General features: G+C 48.3%; 1 protein-coding gene across 1 annotated transcript in view; it reads left to right on the top strand.

Annotated features, from left to right (window-relative positions):
* ZSWIM5 (zinc finger SWIM-type containing 5) overlaps positions 1-10,752 on the top strand; it is a 114,633-nt gene extending 103,881 nt beyond the window's left edge. Inside the window, exons 7-14 of the mRNA XM_035124179.2 lie at positions 2,102-2,248; positions 2,961-3,098; positions 3,801-4,061; positions 4,992-5,127; positions 6,579-6,733; positions 7,951-8,114; positions 8,508-8,589; positions 9,403-10,752. Coding sequence (XP_034980070.2) covers positions 2,102-2,248; positions 2,961-3,098; positions 3,801-4,061; positions 4,992-5,127; positions 6,579-6,733; positions 7,951-8,114; positions 8,508-8,589; positions 9,403-10,265 — 1,946 coding nt within the window. The 3' untranslated portion in view covers positions 10,266-10,752. The remainder of the gene's footprint in view (positions 1-2,101; positions 2,249-2,960; positions 3,099-3,800; positions 4,062-4,991; positions 5,128-6,578; positions 6,734-7,950; positions 8,115-8,507; positions 8,590-9,402) is intronic.
* The last annotated feature ends 2,871 nt before the right edge of the window (positions 10,753-13,623 follow it).

The raw sequence follows: 13,623 nt of genomic DNA, 5'->3' as shown, positions 1-13,623 counted from the left end.
CCCGCCAGGAGGGCGCCGCGAGCTGCGCCCGCCCGCTGGCCGGCCGGTCCGCCGGTCCGCTGCACAGCTGCGCATGGCGCCCACCGCGCTGGGAAACGGAGCAGGAGGGCGCCGGAGAGATCGCGCTGTGCCTGCCCGCCCGCCGCGCAGCAGCGCCGCGCCCACCTGCCCACCTGCCCACCGCGGTGGGAAACGGGGCGGAAGGGCGCCGGAGAGATCCGGCGCACCATGGCGACAGGGGCGCTTAAGACGGCGCTGCTTGGGGTGGCAATATCTTAAGAGGTGCCAGTGAAGCTGAGGGGTGCACCTGTCTTATCCCTTGCAGCAGATGTGCCTGGGCACAATTCAAGTACAGTACCACAGCCTGGCATCCATAGCAATGCATGGGATCCTGAGTGGCACCATTTGAATCATGTGGAACAACCGTCTGGAGCCACAAAAAGTTCTGGGTGAAACTTTGCTTCATCCTGCTCCTCAGGCCTCAGTGGTTTACATAAATTCCTCCCTAGCTTGCAAGATGTCTGACTTGCCAAACGAATTAATCCCACACGTTGTGATTCTGAAATGTTGTTGTCTTGTCTTCCCACTCTCTGGGGTTTTTTGGAGCTCCTCCTAGAGGACATCAGCAGCACCATGGAATTGCTTTTGATTTGCCAGCAGCATTTGAATGATGCCGTGCTTTATATGATGCACGATCACTAGAGATTCTTTTTGAAAGGTTTGTGCCTCAAGCCTTCTGCTCATCTGTAGCCTTTAATAACAGGAGATTTGGAAGAGGGAGTATAGCTGCATTTTAAAGGCCTTTGGAGACCTTGTAGAAAATGCTTCCTTTAGAGGAAGTCATGCTCCTCTAGCTTTGGCTTCTTCTACGTTTCCCCATGGCAGAGACATTTGCGGAGGAGCGGGCCCTTTGTTGCTTCCCCCCCACCCCCGTGCGTGTCATCTGTTCTCCCTTACGACCTCTCCCTCAGAGTCGCAATCCTCTCCACAGCAACTGTGACTTCAGGTGGAGATCAACCAGCAGGAACAGATGAATTTCTGTGCCACACAATGGTTTTGCTCACAGGGGCAAGCTGTTTCTGAGTAATTGAGATCCTCAGGAATGACACAAAATGCACACTCAGTGGAGAAGTGCTTCCAGTGAGGGATTCAGGGAGCTGAGCCCAAGTTGCAGGATGAGATGCAAGTCTTTCCTAGGCAAGGAGAGTTGAGAGGTGTGAGGGGTGGAACAGCTAAGTGTGGCGCTTTTTGGGATGGAGCTGGATGCTGGGAACATTTTCAGCATCAGTTATACAAAGCAAATGCAGATGCCTTTGTTCCAATGGAAATCAGCATGCCTGGGAGAAGGCCAGGCTGAAAACCTTATCCTTTACTTGGCAGCTTTCCCTATGAAACACAGGTCTTTCCTACGAGGAAACATCTTAACATGCAATTCCTCACCTGCAGCTGGAAGTTGGAACATGCACCACATGCTATTTCTGCCTGTTTGGAATCAGTCATTATCTTCAAAGATTAGTTTAACTTGATGGAATATAAGCAGCTGCTGTATACTGAGTCAGACCCCTGGTCCATACAGCTTTGCTTTGTCAATACTGACTGGCACCAGCTCTCTAGGGTTTCACATGGGCATCTCTCCCAGGACTAGCAGGGATTGAACCTGGGGCCTTTTGCATGGAAAGCATGTTCTTCTCTTCCACTGAGTCCTCCCCTTAACTTGATGGGTGGTGTAGGACTTGTTTGCATTGGAAAGTAAGAGGTGGGTCCTTTATTGTTTCTGGCAGGAACAGCAGTGGGCTGGCAGGATTAGGATCTGAACCGTATGATCAGAATAACATAGGACAGCCCACCTGGATCTTCGCCACTTCAGATTACAGGTGGAGGACTGTATATTTGGAAATTCCTCTATGTGAAACAACAATCCCATGTAATATTTATGCACACATGGTTTGGTTCTAATAAAGAACAAGGCAACAAAATAGAGAATTTAGATACAGAAATCGAATCCCAAGCTCCTGATCATAGAGTTGATTTGCTTATATAGACAATACCATTTGCCTATATTGTGGGCTTAATTGCACATGCTGTTTGTATTATGCCACAGAACACGTTCCCACAGCCTGTGCCCGTGTCGATGCCCTTCGTTCCCATGGATACCCTAAGGAAGCACTCCGCCTAACGGTGGCTATTATCAACACCCTGAGGTTGCAACAGCAGAGGCAGCTGGAGATATACAAGCATCAAAAGAAAGGTATGAGTTGGCCTGTTGTTGTGGGTTTAGGCTGGCCATCTTGAAGGATAGTTAGGTGCTTTTATGAGCATTGTAGGGCCCAGCAGAAGCTGCCTAGAGTTTTTCCAAACAGTAAAACAACAACAGCCCCCAAACCCCTCTTCCAACATTTTAGACTCATTCCACCTCCTGAGAGCACCTATCCCTGGATAGCTGAAGAGGCAGCTGGTGAATTGGCAGAGCCAGCTGAGATGGAGGGGGGGGAGGGTAGGATTCTGATCCCATTATCAAGGATGAACAGATCCAACAGCTCCCCATAGGACGGGTGTGTCAAGTTGTGGGACAACAGCTTTGCTCATCCTAGAATTCTGCTTATCAGGCCCTTGCAGCTGATGCTGAAACTCTGTGCTGACTTTACCAATAAAGCCTTTGGGGATTTCCCAAGCTGAGAGTCAAAGTCTTTTGTCTGAGGTTGGGAGCCAGGACAGTGACCAGCTCACCTTGCCTAATAGTAAGCTCAGTCTTGTCACAATGGAAGAACATAGTACCAACACAGCAAATGGAAAGGGAGATGTGTGCAGGGGAGTCTTGATTGTCCTCTGCTGGGCTTGTGAAACTTTGTGCCTTGGAAGATGGAACCAGAGATTATGCCTCTTATGGCAGAAAGGAAGGCTCATGAGTAATTACTGTGGGATTTTCTCCCCACTCCCCTTATTCTATTTTTCTACTCCAGAACTGCTGCAGAGAGGAGCAACCACCATCACAAATCTGGAGAGCTGGGTGGGGCACCCCCTCAATCCCATTGGTTGCTTATTTCTCACTTTGACAGAAGCATGTCGAGTAGAGGATGAAAACTGTCTTGAGATTTCAGGTATGAGTATATGAGAACCCCAGACTGCCAAACCCTGAGCCCAGAGCAGTTTCTGCTCTTTCCCTGAGCTTCCATGTTGGAGCCATTTTCAAGTTTCTGTTGTTGCAGTCTATAGAGTTGGAAGAGGCTATTTATTCTGTTGTGGTTTGGATTCCTGTGGGACACCCTGTGCTGACCAGAGGAAGAGGTCTTTGGGCAAACCGTTTCTGTGAAATATGCAAAAGCCAGTTGTTGGTCCCTGAAACAAATGCTGGCCTGCAGGCTGTCTGAGTGTTCAGCTGCCTCTGGCCCAATGTACCCTGTCAATCAGGGAGGGAGAAATTGTAGCCCTCCAGATATTGCTGGTGTCCAGCTTCCATCAGCCCCAGCCAGCATGGCCAGAGAGTTGTAGGACAACAACAACTGAAGAGTCGTAAGTTTTCTCTGCCTGCTGTAGGTGAATTGAGGGGCTCAGGTGCTTTATGGCCTTCCTACCTTGCAGCTCCCCAATGCTGGTATGAATTAAAGGACTGTGAAGCTCAACACAGCTCAGCCCAGTACATCTGGTCATGTGAGCAGTGCCAGGAGGCAGGCACTGTGCTGTCTTCTAAAAGCAAGTAGGCTAAGAAGGACCAATGGCAGTGATGGAGCCAGTCAGGCTATGAATTTTGGAAGGAGGCAGGAGGGAGACCCCATCTTATTGATAACTCTCTTCTCCATCAGATGCTGGCGATGCCAAGCCTCCCGTGTATCAACATGTGCCTGTGGCCAATAGTTGCCCTGAGAGCGGGGAATCCTACCTTTCCCTCGCTTTGGAAGTCGCGCTGATGGGGATGGGGCAGCAGCGGGTGATGCCAGAGGGCCTTTATGCTCAAGACAAAGTGTGGCGCAACGAGGAGCAAATCATTGCCCGCTTGCAGGAGCTGCAGCTGGACGCTGTGCTGGTGCAGACGCTACGCAAACAGTGTATCCTGCTCCTGGAAGGTGAGAGGACTGAGATGCTGCCCTCAACCGCTCTGCTGAACCTACTACCTTAAGTTCCCTGCATTAAGCAGTATATTCTATAGAAAATCCCCCTCGATCACATAACTTATACCATTCACGTATGGATGGTCAGAAGGATATTTGATCAGAGCAATGTATGTTTATGGGATGGGGGTTGGGACCATAACGAGATAGGATCTCAAAAAGACAGGCTCTCAAAGAGAGGTACTCAGTATAGATATCACCCTTCCCTGAGCACTAGAAATCCCACCAAAACCAAAAACAAGCCCCCTTTCTTATGCTTTGATGCTCTCCATACAGTTTGTTTCCCCCAATTTCCCCTACACTCACAAACCCGCTTAAAACACATGACGCTGGTTCGAGGAGGTTTTTCACTGAACAGGAACCTGTTGCAGTGGGGATTTTAGCTCCTCTGTCGCAAGGCTCCCCACTTGCAGCTGTGTTGAGAAGGAAATCCTAGTCAGCCTCTTGCAAATTTCTGCTTTCCCCATACTCTCCACTGTGCCAGCATTTTCAAACCTCTGCAGTCCCCGTATACAGAGGAGGAGTTCAGTGTGTGGCCAGAGCAGCAGCCGGGGGCGGGGTGTGTGTGTCTTTTGTCCCCTGCTAGCTTCTGGTGCATCAAGAGGAAGGGGAGGAGCAGCAGGCCTTCTGTGTGATGATTCAAGGGGTGTGTGCGTCTGATTCCATTGGGTCTGCAATTTTAGAACTCCTGAGTAGAACAAAATCAAGTATGCCCTCCCCGATACTTAGGAACCCAGCTTCTTTGGTCTGAATCTCTACCATATAACAGAGGCCAGTTGGGAGGTATCCTCTTGCTTGTGGGACTGTTGAGCCAGCAAAACTCTGGCTTAAATTTAAAGGGTCTGGTTGCAGGATAGACACTGACATGGCTCTGTTCCTGACTAGGTGGCCCTTTCAGTGGCCTTGGCGAGGTCATCCACCGCGAAAGCGTCCCCATGCACACCTTTGCTAAGTACCTGTTTTCTGCCTTGCTGCCCCATGATGCTGACCTGGCCTACAAGCTGGCACTGCGCTCCATGAGGTTGGTACCACCTTTCCCCTTCCTTCATTTAATAAAAGGCAGCTTGCAATGGGAAGGTGGGAATGGCAAGTCCCCCCCCCCCCAAAAAAAAAAAAATTACTCTGCGTCTTCAATTATTCTGTCCTAAAACTTCTCCAGCATCCAGTTTGCTACAGTACTATTTATTTTCCTGGCAGGTTTTTAAAGGAAGAATTAGTATGCATTTTCCTTTAAAAAGGAATGCAAAGACAAAGTTACTGATTAGCAGGTGCAGTTGGTCTGTTTCATCAAAAGGCTGTTTATTCCTTACTTATACTGGTGGGTTTAAAAAAACAACAACCAGGGGTATTTTAGTCAGAAGAGCATTCTGAAATTCTAAGGACCCAGTAGTTCTAGTATCGTCACGTGGGTTTCAGGCAAATAGTAGCAATGGAGTACAGAACTGGAGGGTTGGGAATGCTCCTAGATGGAGACCCCACATTCCACCCATAGTAACCGATGCAAAGAGTCTGCTTATGGCTGCTCCAGCCAGATAGAAGAGCTGGTTCCCATGACACAGCCAAGCTGGCTCAGCGAGACCACATGGACATGCAAGATCCCAGGAGAGGAGGCTTTGCTTCATCCTGGCTTTTGACTGCTGCACCATGAAAGATTAAGCCAAGGTTTGGCTCACAATGTTGTTGGAATGGGGACTCCGGCTTAAGCTCTCTCCTCACTATCCATGAGCGGCAACCCTCAGCTATGGCCTGGCAGTAGGAAGGATGGGGGGTGGGAGAAAAGCAGCTGGAAAGTGTGGGAGCCCTGCACATCCACAGAGTCTCACTGAGCCATAGTTTGTTTTGTTGTGTCGTGCGAACCAGGTTGTGTAGTGCGTTGAAAAGAGTAAGCAGGCTAGGACTGGATAGAGCAATGCCCTTGGTCTCTTGGGTGGTACCTTTGTTCTTCTTATCAGGAAGGGCATAACAGGAAATGCAGGAAGCCATCAGGTGTTGTAGTGGCTGTGTGTCCCAGCAAACAGGTTGGGCTGGGAGGGAGAGTTCTGGTTTCCAGAAGGCAGAAGGGGGGGGGGAGGCTTTAAGTAGAAACATGTGAGCAGGTAGCTCCAAACTGCAGCAGATGCCCTGGGGCAAGACAGCCCCCCTTCCCCGCCATCTCTAAGCAAAACCAGATGACTGCTGTGTGCAAATCATGCTTGGCTCTGACATGAAAGCACAAGAGGGGGATGTTTTTAAACTTATATTTTTCTTTACAAGTTTATAAATCACTCCTTAGTTCTCTCTAGTGGCCTTTCAAGTTTTGTTCAAGGCTGGTCTTGCATCCATATGTTGTAGAAGACCTCAAGGTTTACTACAGAGTTGTAACAGACAGCATACTATGGACAAAGAAAGCCAGATTAAAAATTTAGACTGACCCGACCCCTGGCAGGTACCCCTTCTTCACTGGCCTGACATTGCTGGTTTGGTTCTCCCTAGGCTGCCCGTTCTAGAGACAACTCCCTCAGGCGACGTCACCCACCCTCACCATATTGTTTCAGTGGTGCCTAGCAGATACCCGCGCTGGTTTACTCTGGGACACTTGGAATCACAACAGTGTGAACTTGCTTCCACTATGCTGACAGCAGCCAAAGGTGGGTGAAGGACTCCTTGCGTAATGGATTATAGCCACCAGAAACTCTAGCTGGCTTGTTCACCATTTGGACCTGTGCGATGAAGAAAGCCAGTGTGGTTCAAAAAAATCAGTGGCTTTGGCCATTGGTGGGTGGGTTGACTCCCACGTTTTGGGTGGCCCTTGGACAAGGTAGCCTCAATGAGCACTCCCCTCCTATCTGTGCTGCCCCATAACTTGCTCTCTTCCTCTAGGCACAGTCCACCCACATGGCATTTCCTTGAGAACTGGTTTTATGAGGCTCCAGCTAACTGCTGTCTCTGTTCCTTGACCTTGCAGCAAGGACTTCCAGTTTTATTTACAGGCGCTCCCTTAATCAGTTTGGGGCATGCCCTATAGAGAAATGTGATCATTGCAACATTTCTGGCTTCTATTTATCGTCAGGGCTTTGCCTTTAATCACTTAAAACTCCCATTACTAAATTTCCATCTTTATTAGGATGTCTACGGTGTGTAGGATGAGCTCTCCTGGCTCAGACCAAATGTCTAGCATCCCGCACCCGACCCTTGAGAGCCACCACTAGGGCTCATCCACACTTCTTCCTGTCCTACTGCTTTCCCCTGTGGAAAACCGCTCTTTAATGCTCAGTCGGAGCAAAGGGCAATTTGGGTTTTCTCCAGGTTGACCTTTGCTCTGATTTAGCACTAAAGAGCGTGTTTTCCATCGGAAAGGAGCCGTGTGAGGGAAAAACCACTTGGGACTCGTGGCTAGAAAGTGCAGGTGAAAAGGAAAACCGCTTGGACTCATGCTTTCAAGCAGAAGTGTGGAGGAGCCCCTGGTCAGTGTAGACAATACTGAGCTAGATAGACCAGTGGTCTGACTCGGTATACGGCAGATTCCTTTGTTCCTAAGCACTCTTGTTGTTCTCCATGGGATATTTGCTTGAGTTGAGAAAGACTGAAGTGGGTAGAATTTGGGGGTTGAGGAGGGTCAAGTGAACACTTAATGGAGCAGACGAAAAGGCTTTGATCTGAAATTCAAGGTGTCCCTTTTATGTGCACTTTATCCCTATTCTCCCCAGCAAGGCTGTGAGGAAAAGGAAGAATTTACTTTTCTGCTCTGCTCCCAGATGTTTAGGAGTGCAGGACTGTCTAGTTTAATCAGGAGAATGCTGATGTCTTAGTAGGGATTTGGCAACCTGCCAGGCAGTAGGTGAGCTCTTTCCTGTCTCCAATCCAGGGGACATGCTGCGCCTACGTACGGTTCTGGAAGCCATTCAAAAGAACATCCATTCCTCCTCTCTGATCTTTAAGCTGGCCCAGGATGCCTTCAAGATTGCCACACCTGCGGACAACAACTCTGACACAACCCTGCTCAATGTGGCACTGGAGCTAGGACTGCAGGTAAGGGAGAGAGGCAATCGCTAGGAAAAGCGGGGTACTTTCCAGGGCTGTGTTTTTGAAGGGCAAGCCTCCCTTGAAGCCAGTGGTAGGGTCTGAACCTGGTTCAGAACTTGGGCATTCTTGCTGCTTTTATGGTGGACTCTTAACATGCAACTCTACCTGTTAATTAATGGACAGAATTTACAGACCTGAAAAGTTCAAAGCAGCTTATGCATGGTTCTCAGGTAGACTTCATCTAAGGAGCTTATGAAGCCAGTTCTGCTTATTTTCTGCAGCAGAAATACATCCAGTCTTCATATCATTCTCTGGGTTATACTGATCTAGGAAAGTGCAAGTCCAAGCTTTGTGACTGTCTCTGGGAAATAATCATTGTCCACTCATTTGCCGTTCCAGGTAATGCGCATGACCCTATCAACCTTGAACTGGAGACGGAGGGAAATGGTGCGATGGCTGGTGACCTGTGCTACAGAAGTGGGTTGGTATCTCTCATTCTCACATCTTGCATTGAGGGCTGCAGCCCAAAGCGAGTCTGTACATTTTGATGAGCCAGTGGCAGGTCCTGCTCACACAAAGGATAATATTATTTAAGACAGCACTGTCAAGTGTTAAAAGGACTTCACATCTTGCTGAAATCCTCATAACAATTATGTTAGATGGGCACTGGTCATCCCCATGTCTCAAATGTGAGGACTGAAAGAGAAGGGCTTGCCTGAGAACTCTTACTGAGTTTGTGGCAGAGGTGAGATTCAAATCAAGGACATCTTGAGTCATAGCTCCATGTCTTGTAGGCTACATGCATCAGTACCCAAACGTCCACAAATGTAGCCGTTTCCCAAGTTATAAAATCCCTGCACTAGCAAAACAACAACAACAACAACAGATAAATGCAATGTTATACTAAGGAAGATACCATTGTGTGCAGCTTTTAAAAACATCTAACCTGTTTTTTTGGCTAACATAAACCAGAGGCCTTCCACCTATAACATTAAGCCAGACATTAAGCTTCCTATGATCATAGCAGTTTTGCTTATTGGCACAGCCCTTCATTGTGAGCCTTGCCAACTTTAGCAGTGATGTCCAGCTTCTAGGATACAGACTAAGAGGTTAGGGTGTGGCTGACTTAGCCTGCACCTTTGTATCACTGCAGAGCCCAATGACCATAATATTTATGAAGACACTTTTGAAGCAGTCACTCGGCTCTTTTTTTTTTTTGCCACTGCCACAAGTGCTCCAACATCATGCTTGCCACTTTACTATTGGTTGAAAAGCTTGTGCTCCCTTCTTGCAGGTGTACGGGCCTTAGTCAGCATCCTGCAGAGCTGGTACACCCTCTTTACCCCGACTGAAGCCACCAGCATAGTAGCAGCGACGGTGATGTCCCACACAACCATCCTGCGCCTCAGCCTGGACTACCCGCAGCGAGAAGAACTGGCCAGCTGTGCCCGCACGCTGGCCCTGCAGTGCGCCATGAAGGATCCCCAGAACTGCGCTCTCTCCGCCCTGACCCTCTGCGAGAAAGACCACATCGCCTTTGAGACTGCCTACCAAATTGTGATAGATGCTGCTTCCACAGGCATGACTTACTCACAGCTCTTCACCATTGCACGGTACATGGAGCACCGTGGGTACCCTCTGCGGGCTTTCAAGCTGGCATCTCTCGCCATGACCCACCTCAACCTTGCCTATAACCAGGACACGCACCCGGCCATCAACGACGTGCTTTGGGCATGTGCCCTCAGCCACTCTCTGGGCAAGAATGAGCTGGCGGCCATCATTCCACTGGTGGTGAAGAGCGTGCATTGTGCCACGGTGCTGTCCGACATCCTGCGCCGCTGCACCATGACAGCCCCAGGCCTTGCAGGGATTCCTGGCCGCAGGAACTCTGGGAAACTGATGTCCACAGACAAAGCGCCTTTGCGCCAACTGCTGGATGCGACAATAAGCGCTTACATCAACACAACACACTCCCGGCTCACCCACATCAGCCCGCGGCACTACGGGGAGTTCATAGAGTTTCTCAGCAAAGCTCGGGAGACTTTCCTCCTGGCTCAGGATGGCCACATTCAGTTTGTGCAGTTCATAGACAACCTCAAGCAGATATACAAGGGCAAGAAGAAGCTCATGTTGCTAGTGAGGGAACGGTTTGGATGAGCTTCTGCATTAGGTTTTTTTTAAAAAAAAAGGAAAGAAGGAACCCTAATCCCTGTTGGTGGAATCATGCCTACTGGGCCAGATGGACTATGTTTTCCATCCAGAGAGGATTCCTGGATTTTTTGATTTTTTTTTGAGGAACGTAAACCAAAAGCAGCACGGCAGGAAGGGTTTGCTTCCCACCCACTCGCAAACACCTCGGCAATACCAAAAGCTAACCAGGAAAAATTGAATACCTCTTTCCCAAAGGGCATGGCGGATGGAGGCTGAAAAGCAAACCACCTCGAAGGAGGCATGGTAACACGTCGCTCAGCCTCTTGCGTTGCCACCTTGGCTCTTGGCCTTGTAAGAGGTGCAGCCTGCCAAGATGGGCACATTTCACCATTTTCTTTTTTGTGAAGATCCTTAACTGAAAAAAAAAACTAACGTTAACTGTTCTCAGGGATTGCTTTACTAAAAGTAACAGAAGCATTTATGATACTGTAAATACGATAGTATATGTGTCGATTATTAAATTGTAAAGTTCTAATTATTTATAATTATTCTCTTTTGTTTGGGGGATACTTGAAATGTGTTGTGGGCTGGGGATTTTGGTTTTGGTTTCGTTAAGCATATCCGAACATGAGAAAAGATGAACATTTCTCAGGTTCCCTGCCCGGCCAGCACTGTTGGTGAAGAGGGGCTGGTGGGTGGTGTCTGATGAGTAGAGAGGATGGACCAAGAGTTAATGCAGAACTACCACGACACAACAGCCTTGGAAGAGAGGAGACGAAGGTGGAAATGGCAAAGCCCGGTGCACCTCCACCTTTTCAAGGCCATCAGGGTGTGTGGACTTGGCCCATGGGCTGTCAGCCACAGCACTCGCTCTGCCTCTGCTGGTTTATGCTGTGGTTCCAATTATGGAATACAAAGACCCCAGGAAGCCAGATAGTTGGCTGTGAAACAGTTGAGCCCATAGTGTAAATAATCGATTTTTTTGGCCTTCCTCCACATGCCTATGGATAGATGCGTGCAAGAGCTGCATGGTATATGCGCGTGGGAAGATGTCTCTTTCCTTTGGCAGATGGGGAGCAGAGAACACATTTTTCTCTCTTTGTCTCTTTTATTTACAACTCCATTTCTAAACCATTGCCTTTGATGGCACCTGCAGAGTCTGGTGCCCTCTGGAGGACAGCCTTCCTGGTCCCATTTCTTGCTGCTCCACCTCCCCCCACTGCTTAAGTGGTTCATCTTAATTTTTTAACTGCTTCCAATGAATAATAAAGCTGGGGGGGGGGTAGGCAGTAGGAGCAACACGACTCTTCCACTTGTCTTTGTGTTCCCCTGTTCCAGTGTGTCCTAGTTTTAAAGGGGGCAGGGAGGGAATGGGGTGGGGTGGGGCAGGGGTCGGGCTGAAGGGTAGCTTAGAAAATGTGGATTAAAATTACCTACTGTCTGACTCCAGTTTTGTTTTTCACAATACTCCTAGAAAACTGGGCCAGGGAAACCCAGCTCACCCCAGTATTTGTTGCCATAGAAGTATCATTCTTCACGTCTGACTTATTTTATTTTGTGTACAACCTCTTGACCCAATGTTTAATAAAAAAGAAGGAAGATGTTCATACCACTTCTGTATCACTCCAGCCCTTTCTGTTGTCAGCAATGCCAATTAATAGGGAATAAAAAGACAGCTGTTCAAAGGCAGTTGTTGAGATGGGAGGGATGTGAGTGAATGAAACCTTCTAAACCAGGGGTGGCCAACTCCCAAGAAACTGCAATCTACTCACAGAGTTAAAAACTGACAGTGATCTACCCCCTTTTTTTGGGTTCAGGTCAAAGTTGAGTTTTTCCAGGGAGGAGGTAAAATGTTTAGCTTTTTTAAGGGGAGCCACAGCTTCCTTGGGGGGAGCCAATGATCTATCAGTGATCTACCGCAGACGTCCAGTGATCTACCGGTAGATGACAATCTACCTGTTGGACATGCCTGTTAAACCACCAGCCTTGCATCCTTTTGATCTGGAAAGAACCACATGTGGCTTTTGCCTCTTCCTGTACTGAGGCTCCAGTTACTTTACCAGCAAATATTTATATGCCAGTACCCTCTGCCTCAGATGGAATATACTTCTTGTGCAGAAACAATCCTATAAAGAGAGTATGGATCTTTTATATACAGTGGGATACATTGGCATAACATCTGTGATGATTGTGGCTTAGGGACATGAAACCTGAAAAAACCTCTCTCTCACTCTTTCCACCATCCGCAATCAGAACATGGCTGTAGGTTGAAGTCCTCTTTGGAGGCCCTGCTATATGTCCTGCCCACAGAAGATTTTTGTGTGTGGCAGCACTTTGGAGGAAATCCTTCTCAAAGGAGGTAAAACTAGGCCATCCCTGAGGGTGGTTCAGCAGGCAAAGAAAGCAGTGTTACTGGCACTTGCTTTCCATATATGACTGAAGAGTCAGACTCTCATTGCTTCAATTTTAAGGCTTGAGCTTTATTTTCTGCTAGCTGATGATGCCTTCTTTGGTTTTGTTCTTTTATCTGAACTGCTGGAGATGGCGGTGTTATGTAAACAGCAGTGTAGAAAAAAACCTAACAGGTCTCTGCAAGAGCCTTGCTCCTCTTAGCTGCTGATGCCACCTTTACTAGCTGCAGCCTCAACACTGTAGCATCCCCTTCCTAAATACCTGTTAACAAAGCTATCATTGCCTTCACCACCATAGTTATTCCAGGTTCTAAGAAAAGCATCCGCTGGTGTGTTTACATATCACACACAAGCAACACACTTTCTGAGGGGGCTGGTGCTGCTTGTGTCTTCTATAAACATGTTTCCTTATCATGACACGCGGCTGATAACTGTCAGATGCAACCAGGCTGAATGCTGAGGCAGACACAGTCATCACTATGGCAGCAGAGATACAGGAAAAGGAAGGCTGGGTTTCTTTACTGGAGGAACCTGCTTAGCTGTTGCGGGATAATGAACAGCAGAGAGTGAGGCACAGTGCAGCACAGCATGTTCATATTGAGAATAAACATCACAAGAGTCTTTTCCACTTATTCCTGTTCAGCAGCAAGGACACGGTCGCTCATCCTTCCTGAGTGGGTTGTGCATATGCAGACTTTGACTAAGCCAGAACAGCAGCACCAAAGCAGAGGAAGATTCAATCATTTAACTAAACACCATGTGCTGGATTGTTAATCCAGATGGGAAACTGTTGTAAATACTTCACTTTGTGGTATGGCGCATGGACAGCGCATCGTAGAGACACGTGGCTATTGCTAAAGAGGGCCCCAAACTGAGCAATTGGGGGATACAAGGTACCCTAACCCACCTATGTTAAACGGCAAAAAACGTACTCCGCTGTGGAGGACAGAGCA

The sequence above is a fragment of the Zootoca vivipara genome, chromosome 7, assembly GCF_963506605.1.
Source record: "Zootoca vivipara chromosome 7, rZooViv1.1, whole genome shotgun sequence".
In the NCBI taxonomy this organism is placed as follows: Eukaryota; Metazoa; Chordata; class Lepidosauria; order Squamata; family Lacertidae; genus Zootoca; species Zootoca vivipara.
Note: the sequence above shows the minus strand (reverse complement) of the source record. Positions and strands in the feature narration are given on the sequence as shown.